At 43.8% G+C, this 15,941-nt stretch overlaps 1 protein-coding gene across 2 annotated transcripts in view; it reads left to right on the top strand.

The window, feature by feature from the left end:
* LOC137415573 (semaphorin-3F) overlaps positions 1–10,094 on the top strand; it is a 199,538-nt gene extending 189,444 nt beyond the window's left edge. For both annotated transcript variants that reach the window (XM_068101184.2, XM_068101177.2), the window contains exons 15-18: positions 625–782; positions 870–937; positions 6,137–6,270; positions 8,421–10,094. In XM_068101184.2, the coding sequence (XP_067957285.1) occupies positions 625–782; positions 870–937; positions 6,137–6,270; positions 8,421–8,783 (723 nt within the window). In that variant the 3' untranslated portion in view covers positions 8,784–10,094. The remainder of the gene's footprint in view (positions 1–624; positions 783–869; positions 938–6,136; positions 6,271–8,420) is intronic.
* Positions 10,095–15,941: the final 5,847 nt, after the last annotated feature.

Below are 15,941 nucleotides of genomic sequence, written 5' to 3'. Positions count from 1 at the left end.
TGTGTACATGCATATGTGCGTCTGCATTTTAAAAATTCATTTTCTCTGCAACCGTTGGTCTGATGAACACGAAATTTTCACCACAGGAACGCCTCCTCCTGTACATTTCATATTGATAATTATGACGCCATAGGTCGATATATAATATGATATTAAAAAAAGTTATGGATGAGTTATGATTAAACTTGGTGGACGAGTTGGTTAGGTGACACGAACAAGCCGATTAGACTTTGGTTCAGGTCCCAATGCAGATCCGGCATGGGCTCCATCCTGGAAAAACTTTGCACCTCCATATCTCCGAAACCACTCCATGGAAAAAAAAAATAAACTGGGAAAAATGGAAAAATGGAAGAAAAAAAAAGGGGGGAAAAATTAAACGTGGCTCATTGTAAAGAACTCTGCATGGGTAATAAGTGTGATTGATGATGACGTCATAGTTTGATAAGTACAATGCTTAGTCCAATCGGTTTGAAATTTATTGAACGTGATCTACGCAACAATTATATTAGAGAATGCAAATTTATGATGTCGTCAGTCACGTGGTCTGCAGCCATTGTGGATCAAAGAAAAATGAATACCATCGAGTTTTTTTTAATGAACGAAGCTCTTGCCTGTTCTTTGCAGCAACAAATCTATGTCAGCTCCTCTGCTGGTGTAGCACAGGTCTCTCTTCATCGCTGCAACATCTACGGCACAGCGTGCGCAGACTGCTGTCTCGCGCGAGACCCCTACTGTGCCTGGGATGGAAAGCAATGCTCAAAGTATTTCCCAACTACCAAACGGTACGTCTGTTGTGGTTGTTGTTGTTGTTGTTGGTATTTCCGCAGCTTCGGGGCTTCCAGGTTTTTAGTTACGCTTCTCTTCTGCAGACGCACCCGGCGGCAGGACATCAGGCATGGAAACCCCAACACCCAATGTCAAGAAGACAACCACAAAAGTGAGGCAACCTAACTCGTGCACCTCATTCCATCCATGGTTGTTGCACTTTATTTGATTTCCCATTGCAAGCTTAAGCATTGGAGTATAATGTAGATTTAAAAAATAATTTTAAAAGGTTTCATCATTCTTCTTTTAAAAGATTCTCGGATGTTTGACCTTTCATTTGAAGGTTCATCCACATCATCCGGAAGCAAAAGATAAACATTCAGGAAAGCGAGATTCATTAACTTTGACCTATTCAATTCGCTGCGTTTAACTTCACTGCAGATATTTCATTACATCAGGATGAAGGTCCAGAAAAAAAGTTTTTCTTGAACCTCAATATTTGCAGGTTTGTTCAAACCGCATGGAATGCATTTATATTTGGCGTCAACAGGTCGTTCCAGCAAAGGAGTGAGTTTAGTATTGAATTGAACTTCGGGCATAACCTGAAAATCCGAGGCTTGATAAAAGGTGCTCCCCAACCCTTTGCTATGGACACGTCTGACATTTGCTTGAGGTTCCGTACAATTCTAGAGATTTGTTTTGGGCTTTCCTGTCCACGTTCTCTCCTGGGTAGTGATTTGTTTCTATCACCAGAACATGCAATGTGCGTGTGAAGTTCCCCCTCGTTTACTAACATGCCATGGTCGATAGGCTGCCGGTATCGGAAAGCTTGCCCATCAGCAGGTGATCCAATCCTTATTTTCCACGAAAATTTGATTTGCCTTTGTAATGTGTCTGTGTGGAACTCAATACTGCTTAGATATTGTTGCTCTATTGATAAGCTTGTTTGGCAGGATAGCCTAGGCCTAAGCACGCATGTCTCTGAGCTGTCTAACCTGGGTTTGAATTCCGAACCGGCTATAAACCGTCATCCTGGTGTTTCACGCCATCCATTGGAAGGCTGGAAGACACGTCTGCCAGCACTGGTCATTGGTGGACGTTACAGATCCCATGGTGTCTTTCAGGAAAAGGACAGTTGATGCCGGCACCCTGAATAAATTAGAGTTTATGTTAGGTTCACTTGGCTGCGCCTGGATGGGTTTGAGGGTAGAGGAATGACAGTGGAAACCCGAATCCCATCCAGGTTTTTCTTGATGACTCCATCTTGGTCTATTCGTGTTCCTCCACGCAGAACAGAACACTCAGTCACTGGACAGGGATTAGACAATAGTTTATCTTTACATTGGACACTCAAAATTGATTTTTCCTTCTTGATTTTGAAGATTTATTCAAATCCACCAAAATTCAAGCTGTGAGAAACGGGAAATATCTATTGGTCGGATATTGTGATGGCCGCATATTGACCATGTCTTGCGGATTTGGCAAATATAATGGAAAGCAGTGAATCTTCCCATCGCTAGCTTTCTGCTTCAAGCTAGAATTGCACAATCTGATTTAGCGATAATCCATGCTGCGCTGAATGGAATTCCTGACGAGATGCGCATGGTTGCCGATTTGCACCTGGCCCCTTGTCCATGTGCAGAATGCTCTGGTTGTTGGTGGATATAACAGGGAAAAGGCTAGGGAGGAAGAGGAGAACATACAAATTCCACTTGCATGTGTCCGTATTATACAGTATATAATAAACATAACAACAACGGACGTGATGATAAAACTGCAAAACAGACGACACAATTGGCATTGCACAAATTTGTCTTCTCTCAAGAAGTGCAAAAATGGGTTTACATCTTTCAATGATTGGTTTTGCTGTTGATTCACAAGGTCTTGCAATCTGTTTGGGCGATTTTGTTTCATAACTTCAAGCAAACAGAAAAAAATGAAAATCTCGAAGACTTGGCAAAAATTTTATGAGCTACTACTCACCACTTGTTTCTTTATGAGCTGAGCTGGCATTCACAATAACTCTCCACCTGGCAATGTCACACTTCCCTTAATCCATCATATTTATAGCATCTTCTCCCAGTCTCTTTATTCCAGATCCTTTTTTCTCGTCGAGCTTGCCCACCAGATTCATTGTATAAAATAGTGTTTGGCTTTCCAGCATGATGGATTGCAAATAAACTTGCCATGTAAGGGGATTTCCACTGCACCGGGCTGACTGGTTGAGCTGAATACTATCCTCAAACTATGAAGATTATTCTTTGTTTTTACCTGGGAGAAAATAAAGTATATAACTATACATGTGTATATATATATATACATCCATCCATACATACCCGATCTTCGCCTTACTGCTTCACCAAGTTAGGGAGTTTAATTCATAATTTACCAGTCACATCAGTATTTTGAGACATGTAATCCAGTGCTACGTGCCACATGGACGGGTTGTCGTCGACTAACCGGACACCCTTCACTGGCTTAGCTAGTATGGAGGGTGACTGTGATACCCTGCCAGTCTCTTTGTTCTGGATCCTTTTTTCGTCGAGCTTGTCCACCAGTTTCATTGTGTAAAATAGTGTTTGGCTTTCCAGCATGATGGATTTCCACTCTGCAAGGACTAAAACCAGCACCTGACAAAGGGTGGATGAGCTCCCCTTTGGGAGTCAACTGCCATCTATTACCGAGCTGGTATATCCTAAAAAACACTCATTGGGGGTAGGAAATGTATTTTTCCACCTGGGCTAGTTATCCCTTCCTGCACAGTGGTCCTGTGAAGAGCTTCTCTTGTTTCAGGACTAGGTGAAGGTTTTGCCAGTTTTTCCTCTTCTTCCTTTTCTCTGTGGCCCTTGATATTTAATGGATCTCAGCCTTGTTTAGGGCGAATTTCAATAAAAAGCCGACTTTGTTTTGATTACAAGTAAATGCTTTTGCGGTATGCCATCCTGATGAGCCCAAATAAGGGTGAAACCTGGTCGGCAGTTCCGATTTCCTTTACGTGTGCCCTTTTAAATCCCGGTCTTCAAAAAGACCTGAGTAACTCCATGGAAGCCATCCAGAATTGGGGGTGTAGTGGTGGTTTGAGCATGCCCATGACATTTAGTGATGTCTTTCAGGTTGGAGGGGCTAAACATTTGCATCGACTCAGCCTATTAGGTTTGAGCTTAGCAGAGCTACAGCCCCCTAAATCTCTGTAGGAAAGTACTGCAGTCAATACCTGGAAGATAATTTAATTCTCAATTTTATAGACCAGTCCACCCTGGAGAAGGAACATCTGGGCATGCTGGCCCTCGTCAGAGTGGAGAAGAAGCTCTCCCTAGAGTTAACTGGTCACACCCTACAAGGGAGATCAGACCCCATTTATGGGATCTGGAAAAGTAACTAGATCTACCCTGATAATGTCAATAAACCCGGCAAGAGCAGAACTGGTCTTGGGTGACATTCCACCCGCTTTCCAGTGGGTTTCATCAGGCCAATATACCCCAAGCCTTTCAATAGTCCATAAATTTTTTGTTAAAATATGAAATAACTGTTTGGAGCAATCGGGTGTCATATGGCGGGTTCCCCCATTGGCAGTGAGAGGGCCGCAGTTTGAGCTTTGCCTTCAAGTTTGAAGGTGTGTGTGTCATGTGGAGTATGGAACCTACAACACAAACTATTTATTTTTAATATGCTTTGTTTATTTATGACTTTATCTGAGCTAATAACAACCTTCTTGACACTTTGCTAAAGTCCAACTAATAAGATCTTGATTGTGTGACCCAACAGGGTATATATATATATACATATGGGGGTTGGGGGGGGGGAATGGGGGAAGGGCCACGAGCGCTTACCTGCATGGGTCCACCAGATGTCTTCGAACCTGCGATAATTAATTCCAAGCTGCCACAGATTTAAAATGTACAAAAATACCGGATTTATTGAAGAAATACCAGTAACAAAGGAATGCACGATAAAATTAAGGTTTATGAACGGGACCTCTCCACACTGACTTGTGTACAACACAAGGGGAAATATATAAGAATGAAAGTAAAAATGTGTGTGTGTGGGGGGGGCACTTAGCTCTGAGCGGCTCCTGAACCCCGTCAGGAATCATCCAGGCCCCGAGCGCGCAATCCGGGTGCGGCACAGGCCCTGACAGGAAGTAGGCCTCAGCACACCCTCGTTCACTCAGCCGCGCTCGTCCGCATCGTCCGCCTCACCAGCACCCACGTCTCCCAACACAAGAGCGCTACGAACTGTGGCTGCACGGCACCAATGTTCCAACGCAAGAGCTTATTGGCGATCGTTCACCTCCTGTCCACAAGCTGGGAGAAATCCTAGAGCGCTCGTAAACTCCGACCGTTCATTGTCAAAGACCGAAGCAGAGCGAGATATTCATTCATTCATTCATTCTCAATGAATGTCCCTCGCTCAAGAGCGCACCATATATGTGATCGTTCGCTATGGAGGCCAGCCCGGAGAGAGCGATCGAACCAAAGAGACAAAATGTCGGGAACATGACCGTTCGTCACCAAACCCAGAAAATGAGAGAGATAATGTCGGCCCTCCAACTCCTTTGTACTCAAAGCTCTGACATCATCCGACGACGTCTGCGTCCCCACTCCTATCAGTTAGTGCCATCTCATCGCTATTGGTGTCCTGGACAATCTCTGTTCTTAGGGGCATGGCCTTAAGGGCCTGCCTGCTTGATGTGGTGATGTGGCTGCTGGCAGAACCAGCGGTATTGTTCAATGTCTTGTTCCCGGTTAGCTTTTATTTAGTGTTATAAATGCACAATTTCTTGCTAGGTGTGTGTGCTGCATTGCCATAAGGAACAGAGGAAAAAATAACAGAGGCAATTACATACAGGGGATTAATTACCCATAATCCCTAACTAATTAACATAACCCCACTCCTCTCAAGGGGACACTTATACGCGCTTTCACGACATCCGGGTTCGGACTAAACGAATTTCTTACTTACGATACATGGGGTTTCTTCTTATTGACGACAGTCGGAGCACACCACCTATACAATTATACCTGGACTAAGGTATTGCCTACCTTCTCCCCCCGCCACCCCACAATCTTATATATATATATATAAATATAATCGGGAGATTAAATCAGACGCGGACGTAGCTTCAGGATGTCTATCTTTAATTTTCGACAAGCTTTCGACCAACAAAGGTCTTCTTCCTAGTCATCCCCAAGTTCAACGGAAGAAGCAAATGAGACGCCCTGCTCGTACTGTGGAGTTTATATATATATATATATATATATATATATATATATATATATATATATATATATATTATATTATATGTATGATATGTATGTTAAAAGTTAATCCTTGTTTGTTTTCTCTCCCACCCGCTTCCCTCATCACGCAGTGCAAAGGATGTTTCCGGCAATGGTGCAGTATGCCGTAGAAGGTAGCAGCACGTTTATGGTTTGCACTTCACGCTCACCACTGGCCTTGATCAAGTGGTTTAGCCATAAAGCTGGCGTAGAGGGACGTAATCCGGTGAGTGGACACACGTATCGTCATGCACTCCCTTACTACCACTTTCCTCGAATTTCTTCTGTGTCACTGTGACATATCATATGTACCAATTTTCCTCCTCGGAAGGTAGAGTCTGCCTCCCCCTTGATTTTGACATTGCAGAACAAGATCCGACTACAAACTGCTGTCTGTTACATTTCCAACAGGGGGTGCTGCCCCATTAAGGATGTTGATTTTCTTTCAGATTGTTAAGCTGGCTATCCCACTTTGTAATGTGGATGCTTAAAATATATAATTGTATCTTTTAATAATAGGCCTTTCGGTCATCACTTGATTCCAAATTTTCCACTTGGCCGAGTATGAGGTTGACCACATTGAGTCATAAGGAATTTTAGTGTTTTATAATTGACCCTGAAGCTGCACGTGCCTCCATTAACAAACTGAGCTCCAACCAGCATACAAATTTTGAAAATCTATTCAGTTACGGAAAATGTCACCCATCCTTGGTCATTTGTAGGATGTGGAAATTACATTACAGTTTGTGGGTGGGAAACCCGAAGTAACAGTGATTATAGAAAGAGCCTGACTCGGTCCCCTATAAGTTGGTCCCCAACATGACCCTAACAATCTCTCGGTTGGGAAGCTGTGATCCACACACTGAAGTCCAACCACCCTGCTGATGAAAGCGGTTATAACCCAAAACATGTTGTAATGGCCAATTATTCCCTTTGGTACATGTTTTCAAGTCAGTCTATTTTGCTATCTTGGTGGTGTTGCTGAATTTAATTAAATGAGCACACCGAGTGCAGGACTTGTTTGGAGAACAAGACTAAATACTCATGCATACTTCATTCCCAGAACAGACTACTTTTCCTCCTTCACCCCCACCGATTAGTTCATCAGTACTATGATGACAAATAAATCTAACATCATGAATGTGGCTTATGATTTCCTACTTCACTCCGGTTACTTGGAAAGTGGCTTCCGCCTAATGCTGGCATGTTTCAACCTCAACGTTCTACACACCAATGTAGATGGTGGAGTCCTGGGAGGAAGGGATGGGGGGGAGGGGGGAGAATGCCCTTGTATGGGGAAGCAGGTGCTTCGGGACATGGGGCCGGTGCAATGATGCATCTCTATTGAGCTGCTATTCTTGGCCGACGATATTAATTTTCAACAGAGTAGCGTATAATTATCCATTATTTGATCAAAAAATCGATTTTTCCAAGGAAATGCCATGAAATTGTCATTAAATATCATTGGCCAAATAATATCTGCGAAAAGGGGTCAAATTGGACGCCAGTTTCCCCAAAACGATCCTTATGCTGCAAATGTGTACTATACGCCTATTTTCAAGAAGAGGAATGTTTCGTTGTGGAAGACATCCATGGTGTTTCATGAAACTCATTGGTATTTCAAATTGCGACATGTGTGCATGATGCTTGAACACTCACCTAACAAATGATGTTGAAACGGTGCGGTGAATTAAAAAGGGTTTATTTGTTTTCTTTACATGAGCCTTAATTGATTATTGCTGATGGAAGAGAAATGATTCTTGACGATTGTATACCAAGTCACTATCTCCAAATTAGAATGCCTGCCTGGGTCCGGTGATCCGTTGCAGGCATGTGTTGCGCGGCCCTCCCAGGAAGGTCCCATCGGACTTGAGGGCACATCTTTTGTCAAAGTATGAATGAATGAGAAAATGTTGGCCATTTTGAGACCTTGCTCCACAAGTCTCGACTCTGCATACAATTTTTTTTTTTACAAAAACCAGGGTAGGCTTTACTTTTACAGTTTCCACAAAGTGCTTTCGCAACTCATGTTGTGTATCTATACTGCATCTTGCATCACAAGGTTGCATATTTTCTGCTAGTTCAACTGTTTGATGATTTTGCAATAACAAATCAGAGATGCTGTCCAACCGATAGTGATCGGCTCTTGTTTTCACAGACATTTGGCCTGGTATCCTTATTTTACTTTTGATTTTATTCATTGTATAAATCCCACTCCTGCCACCAATTTTCCTGATGGTATTCAAAGGAGGAAACTTTGTTTTTATGTATGAATCAGAAACGTTACAGTTTCACAACTTTGTTTCTCTTATGCGTGAAACGCTATACACATCGACATGTCAATTTGCATTTTCTCTTTCTTCCTGGAATTTTTAGGTGAAGAGGAACAAGCGTGTGGTGCAGACTGATCAGGGGCTACTCATCCGCAAAGTTCGTCCGAATGATGCCGGTCACTACCATTGCTTCGCAAAGGAAAATGACTTCCGCCACATGCTGGGACGTTTCCACCTCAAAGTTCTACACGCCAGTGCAGTCGGTGGCGTCCTGGCGGGCGATGGAGATAGTGCCACTTCTCTGACTCCACGTTCTGGATACAGGCCTTATCCGGCATGTCCTTCCTACATCCAAGGCAGGCTGCGGGGCACTGCGGCAACGATGGCCAAGTTGAGGCTTTTGTCGGCCAAAGAGCGGCAGCGCAACCGACGTGACCATCACCATATTGTGCCAAGGCAGACGTAAGGCTGAGGAATGGTGGCGAGAGGTCTCAAGAGGGTTGCAGGAGGGGCACTGACGGTTTTCCGCAAAACTGCTGGCAAGAACGATACAGCGGTTCGGGCACATCGAGAGGGAACCCAGCTACTCTCTACCTGTGTCTCCTATCGTTACAGCTCATTTGACAATGAACAAAGTTTGCGTCTTTGGCACAGGACTGCATGCTGTGGATGAACCTGGCCATGTTTGCATAACATCCAAAAACCAGGCTGTATCACATTCTGTCCTCAGTCTGTAAACGAGGCTAACACAAGGCTTACAGTGCAGGCACTGTGTGTAGACATGCTGGTAACGAACGACCCCAAAATGGCCCAGTTTTTCCACAAAAATGTATAAACTCCTCGAAGTTTTTATTCCATTTACTTTCTGACTGTTTATCCATGCTCAATGTAACTTTTCGTTTTTGTCTCGAACAGCGCAACCCACACACCTTTGGAAAGGGTTCGCCAGACCGAAAAGGAAAAAAAAAAAGAGAAAAATCTGATTTCAGAGCAAAAACGCAACTGCAATGTCTTTTATTTAATAAGTTTAGGCTATGCATGTGAAACATAGCTATCGTATTGTGGGAACAGCAGACATTTGGGTTTCTTTGAGGATTTGTTGCTGCTTTTTTTTTTTTTTTTTTTTTTCAAAGGTTTTAAACAATGCTGTGCGTGTTGTTAAATGGAATTATTTGTTTATCCTCGTTAACGTCTATTCCCCGATTGAGCCACCGAGAAGTGAACTGGGCTATCCAACATGACACGCTTTCTGAGACCAAGGGCTTCATAGTTCAGATTCCCATTTAGAATTCCCTTTCGACCCACCATGGAACAAAGATCGGCCTCAAACTACTTAAGTTAAAACTGACATTAAGGCCAAAGTTGTGCCGAGCTTCGAAAGATCATGTTGGTGCTCGGGACCCAACTCGGCCTTGGATGTGGGATAGCCCAGTTTACCTCTCATGGGCTCAAATGCTATTTCACAATCACTTAATATCTTGTGCAGTGCTCATGCTTAGTTGATAACGGAGGAAACAATAATTTGGGGTGGGGAGAGTGGAAGGGGGTTTGTTGCTTGAATGTATGGGGAAGAGGGGGCCAGCTATAGTGTACAGAGGTTTCTTACAACAGTTTTATTTCTCACCAGAAAAGATTTGTGCATAATGAAGTTACACCTGAGCATCGTTGCCTTCCATTAATCGGAAATTTCTTTTGAATTGGCTGGAAACTGATTTTCACAACGCTCCGTACTCTTTCCGGCGCAGTACTTTTCCCGCAATCCTTTTCAAACAAGTGAGCAGCCGATCGAGGTGAAGCCAGAGCGAAGAAGGTGATATATTGAGGTTGGATTTCCACTCGCTGCCCATTGTCCTGAAGCCGCACCATTCCAGTTTCCCGCCAAATGTGAATTAATGCGTTTTGGGTTCGGTGCATCATGGGGACCAATCCAGCATCGAGTCACTGAGCCTCTGCTCCGTCTCTCCACTATTTCTTCACGGTGCATGAAAAATATCCGAGTTGGCCTGATGGCCTCTAACCCCCTCAACTTTATTGGACTATACAGACCAATTTTGACGCAGCACTCATAAGTACAGGTCTAGTTCCCTTGGCAACTTCTATGCAAGCAACAGCACCCTTTATGCGGATACATGCCAAATTGTAGGGTGCGGTGAAACGTCATAAAAGTATTAATTTCATCCAGCAACGTAAATACTGCCAAGTATTTGGCCCGTTAATAGATTCATACCTTTGGAAGTCCGGACAATGGTTCATTTTCACTCTGGTCCAGTCTGGGCCCAAAACATGTGGGAATACACCGATTCTGGCATTAGATCAGATATTCCATCAGCGCTGCCGGTCCCCACGGTGAATCCGCACTGTAGAAATGGCTCAGAAGATTATATATCAGAGACATCCAGTAACGAGCGCTGATACTGACCGATTGTACTAATACAGTATTTAATGTAGGATGTATATAGTGTACCTTGTGCTTTATTCTAACATTTCATCCGTCGAACAGTGTACTATACCATTTCGATAGCTTGCCTGTGCATATATGGGTATGTATGAGAGGTTTAAAGTAAGAATTGTATTTAAGCATCTTGTGGATCTTATTGAGAACATTGACCGTTTATGCGAATTTCTCGAAACAACAAAAAAGTAGCTTCTTTTTTTTTTAATTGGGAACAATTTTTTTTTTTTTTTCGAGGGGGTGGGGAGTGGGTATACAGGATCGAGGCTCGTGAAAGAGCTAACATTTATCACACAAAAAAAATCAAACAGACACAAAACATAATAAGGGGAGCAGTAGGCAAGATGGGGAGAGAAGGCGAAGCACAAACAACATTTGAGAGCAGGGACATCGGGAGATCTGTGGGAGTGAGAGGGCTTGGGCGGAGGAGGCGTGGGAAGGGAGTGGGCGGTGGGAGAAGTATAAAACACAAGGACACCAAGGACTTCTAGGAAAGAAGTTGGTATTTCAAAAAAGTGGATCTGGGGTGAAATTAGCGGGGGGTAGAAAAGATCAAGGTTTTGGATGGGGGGAGATAAGAGATGGTGGTGAACAGCTGTTTTAAAGACCTGGAGGGAGGAGTGGGATTGAAGAGAGTGAGGGAGTTTGTTCCAGAGGCGGGAGAAAAAGAGGAATGTAGGAGTGAAGGTGAGCAGAGTCTTGATTTTGGCAGTTTGACCATAAGAGGGTTGCAGGCAGATCTTGTGTGACCTGTAGGAATATTTGGGGGACAGAGCCCAGAGAGAGCTGTGGGAGCAAGGCCGGAAAGGAGTCTGTAGAAGACAGAAAGACCACCAACCTGCCTGCGGTGAGTAAGTGAAAACTGGAAAACTGGCGTACAAGTTGAGTTATTTTATGAGTGCAAGGCATCTTTTAAAATGTCCTATCGAAAGACTGTTTGAGATGATACCAAATGGAGAATATGCATCATTGCACGACACTTGAATTTTCAACGCTCTGCTCATCTCCTCCTCACACCGTTACCCCCATGAGGTTAGGGTCAGTCCGAAGTCTAGGCTGGCCAGGCTCGGCATTTGAATAGTTGTAACTTGTTGAGGGTGCTGCTGATTACTCGCCCACTCTTCACGAAAAGACTATAAAATCCACTGAACCACACTCCAACTCAAGTCAGAGGCCAAATCTTGTTTGAGAGCAGCAGGCTTGTTCGAGAGAACTTTCCGGGGCTAAACAACAACTAACTCGATGGCAACTATTGGGGATGCCTCTTCATGGTGGTTATACACCCCAACGCAAGTCAGGGGCCAAATCTTGTTCGAGAGCCAGATTCGTCAGGGCAGCGCGGTCATGTTCAGAGTACCGATCGGTCCCCATGGACCGGCCCTTTCCCTCTTGTCTCTCTAACTCTGTCGTGGCCCTGACTTCGTGAAGGTGAGGGTACACCATCCTGTATGTGGCGGATTCTCTGGATCGCTCTTGGGAGATCGATCGGCAGCGGCCTTGTTCGGGAGAACCGTCTGGGGCTAAACAACAACTAACCCGACGAAGATCCGAGTTGTGGCCCATTGACACACAGGACAATGCCTGGTCCGCGAAGGTCCAATCCGACAAGTTATGACCGGGTCGGAAATCAAACCCAGACTAGACAGCTCAAAAAAAAGTACGCTACCTCCGCACCTTCCTGTCGGACCTTGATCCCCTTCTCAAATCTGCCATCGTTATAAGACTCCATAAACTTTACAACCCTCTTCTTAAAGTGGTCGTGCGTTCTAAGAGTCGGACAAAGGTTCCATTTTGTTTTGTGATAAAGAAAAAAGAACTCAAAAGGCTTTTCCTTTTGATGCAAAGTCAAGCGGAACGTGCGAATTATGCTTAATAAATTATCCACACAGCTATACTTGACCATAAATATTACATCATAATGCTCGAGGCCACTGTCTGCCTTAAGGCCTTGTGGGAGGATAACTTGCTTGAGCACAGAAAGGACCAAAATGAACGAAAATAAATTATCTTAATTCTTCTTCTTCTTGCTGTGGTTTTTTATTTTGTTTGTTTTCAAGAATTCCGTGTGAAGCCTGTGATGACGTCATAAATAGATGGAACCTTAAGGTAGAAGTAGCCAAGAACTCACCCTTCGTGCGGCTCGAAATGTGTGCACCTGTTGTATATTCTGTGATTGCAATTATTAAAGTATAGATGCCTTGTATATAAACAAAGCTGTGAGCTACGTTTGCAAAGAACAAAATCTGTTGACATGATGCAAGAGTCCACTTTCCTGTCATTTGGGTTCAATAAAAGCCATTCAATACACCTAATTTGCTCATCTTGTATGCCTGCCCGTCTCTCCACAGAGAGCATTGGAACTTTACTGTGATCTTTGGATTTTGCTCAATCGGTTTATCGCCATGGTGATGGACACAATAGCAACAAGACTTAAATATATATATGACGTCACAATTGAATGCAGGTTCAGCAAGCAGTATCCGAAGTGTCGAAGTTTTCCCTCTATGAACAATTAAGGGGTTCAATATTCTCTGTACGACTGTGTCCATATCCGTCTGATGGTATAGATTATAGAACAGAGATGTAAAGAGTTACGTGTAATATTCCGGTTCAGCAATAAAGGTCTGATTTCTAATTTGGTTGGTGGTTAGGCCCGTTGCCTTCACCACCACGTTGTCGTCATTTTCAGTCATCCCTTCGAACTGCATTTCCTATGCAGCTTTGTGACTGCTGGTTGCATCATTGCTGGGAACTTGCCTCCACTTTGCCAACTAATGGGACGACGAGCTTAACGGCCACCCGAGAGACGGCACACCCATTGATACCTCGCCCTGCCTGCGAATTGCCAGGATGGAAGTTTATAGTTGGGTTGGAACTCGAACCTAGGCAAGACAGCCGAGGCGAGTGTGCATACCTCCAAAATATCATTTTTTTTTCTCCAATTCGGGTAAAAAAAAAAAAAGCCAAACCATATTGATCGAACACCTATTTCAATAACAATAGACACAAATAAAAACACATAAACACACACAAAAACAAAAATACACAAACCCAAAAACACACAACAACAAAAACTCATAAACCAAAAAATACACACGTAATCACACAAAAACAAAAATTACTCAAACAAAACTACATACAAAAATACACACAAATACAAAAATATCAACAAAAACACACACAATCACAAAAATACATACATACACACAATCACACAAAAACACTCAAACACAAAAATATAAACACAAAAATACACACATACACAGACATAAACACACAATAAACCATTGTGATAATGCTCTATCGGACCTTGTATAATGAATTATTGACAGTTAGAGCAAGCAAACATTTTAGGGCCCAGACACCTCAACCCCCCCCCCCCCCTAGTCTCCCTCCAACTCCCTCCCTTGCCCCCATCCCCTGTCACCTTCAAAAGTGTTTAATTGTTTTTTCACACTCGAGGTTTTGGCCTCAAATCATGCTATGAATGTTTTAATATGGCCTGGATGCCACGCAAAGAAGCACACCATGATGCCTTGTAACGCCAAGAAGCACAACATGATTACATGCCAAGAAGCACACCTTGATTACATGCCAAGAGGCACACCTTGATGGCATCACGGTGTGCTTCTTGGCGTGACAAACCAAGAAGCACACCTTGATTACATGCCAAGAAGCACACCTTGATTACACGCCGAGATGCACACCATGATGCCACGCCAATAAGCACACCTTGATTACATGCTAAGCACACCTTGATTACACGCCAAGAAGCAAACCATGATTACATGCCAAGAAGCACACCTTGATTACACACCAAGGACACTGATGCCAAACGAAGAAGCACACCATGTCATGCCAAGAAGCACACCATGATTACATGCCAAGAAGCACACCTTCATTACATGCCAAGAAGCACACCTTCATTACATGCCAAGAAGCACACCTTCATTACATGCCAAGAAGCACACCTTCATTACATGCCAAGAAGCACACCTTCATTACATGCCAAGAAGCACACCTTCATTACATGCCAAGAAGCACACCTTGATTACATGCCAAGAAGCACACCTTGATTACATGCCAAGATGCACACCATGATTACACGCCAAGAAGCACACCATTATGCCAGGCCAAGAAGCACACCTTGATTACACACAAAGAAGCACACCATGATAACATGCCAAGAAGCACACCTTGATTACACACCAAGAAGGACACTGATGCCAAACGAAGAAGCACACCATGTCATGCCAAGAAGCACACCTTGATTACATGCCAAGAGGCACACCTTGATTACACGCCGAGATGCACACCATGATGCCACGCCAATAAGCACACCTTGATTACATGCTAAGCACACCTTGATTACATGCCAAGAAGCACACCTTGATTACACACCAAGAAGCACACCATGATTACATGCCAAGAAGCACACCATGATTACATGCCAAGAAGCACACCTTGATTACACACCAAGAAGGACACTGTGATGCTAAACGAAGAAGCACACCATGTCATGCCAAGAAGCACACCATGATTACATGCCAAGAAGCACACCTTGATTACATGCCAAGAAGCACACCTTGATTACATGCCAAGAAGCACACCTTGATTACATGCCAAGAAGCACACCTTGATTACATGCCAAGAAGCACACCTTGATTACATGCCAAGAAGCACACCTTGATTACGTGCCAAGAAGCACACCTTGATTACGTGCCAAGAAGCACACCTTGATTACGTGCCAAGAAGCACACCTCGATTACGTGCCAAGAAGCACACCTCGATTACGTGCCAAGAAGCACACCTCGATTACGTGCCAAGAAGCACACCTTGATTACATGCCAAGAAGCACACCTTGATTACGTGCCAAGAAGCACACCTTGATTACATGCCAAGAAGCACACCTTGATTACGTGCCAAGAAGCACACCTTGATTACGTGCCAAGAAGCACACCTTGATTACGTGCCAAGAAGCACACCTTGATTACGTGCCAAGAAGCACACCTTGATTACATGCCAAGAAGCACACCTTGATTACATGCCAAGAAGCACACCTTGATTACATGCCAAGAAGCACACCTCGATTACATGCCAAGAGCACAACATGATGCTAAAGCCAAACCAAGAAGCCCACCTTGATTACACGCCGAGATGCACACCATGATT

The sequence above is a fragment of the Myxine glutinosa genome, chromosome 1 (genome assembly GCF_964187855.1).
Source record: "Myxine glutinosa chromosome 1, kmMyxGlut1.1, whole genome shotgun sequence".
Taxonomy (NCBI): Eukaryota; Metazoa; Chordata; class Myxini; order Myxiniformes; family Myxinidae; genus Myxine; species Myxine glutinosa.
Note: the sequence above shows the minus strand (reverse complement) of the source record. Positions and strands in the feature narration are given on the sequence as shown.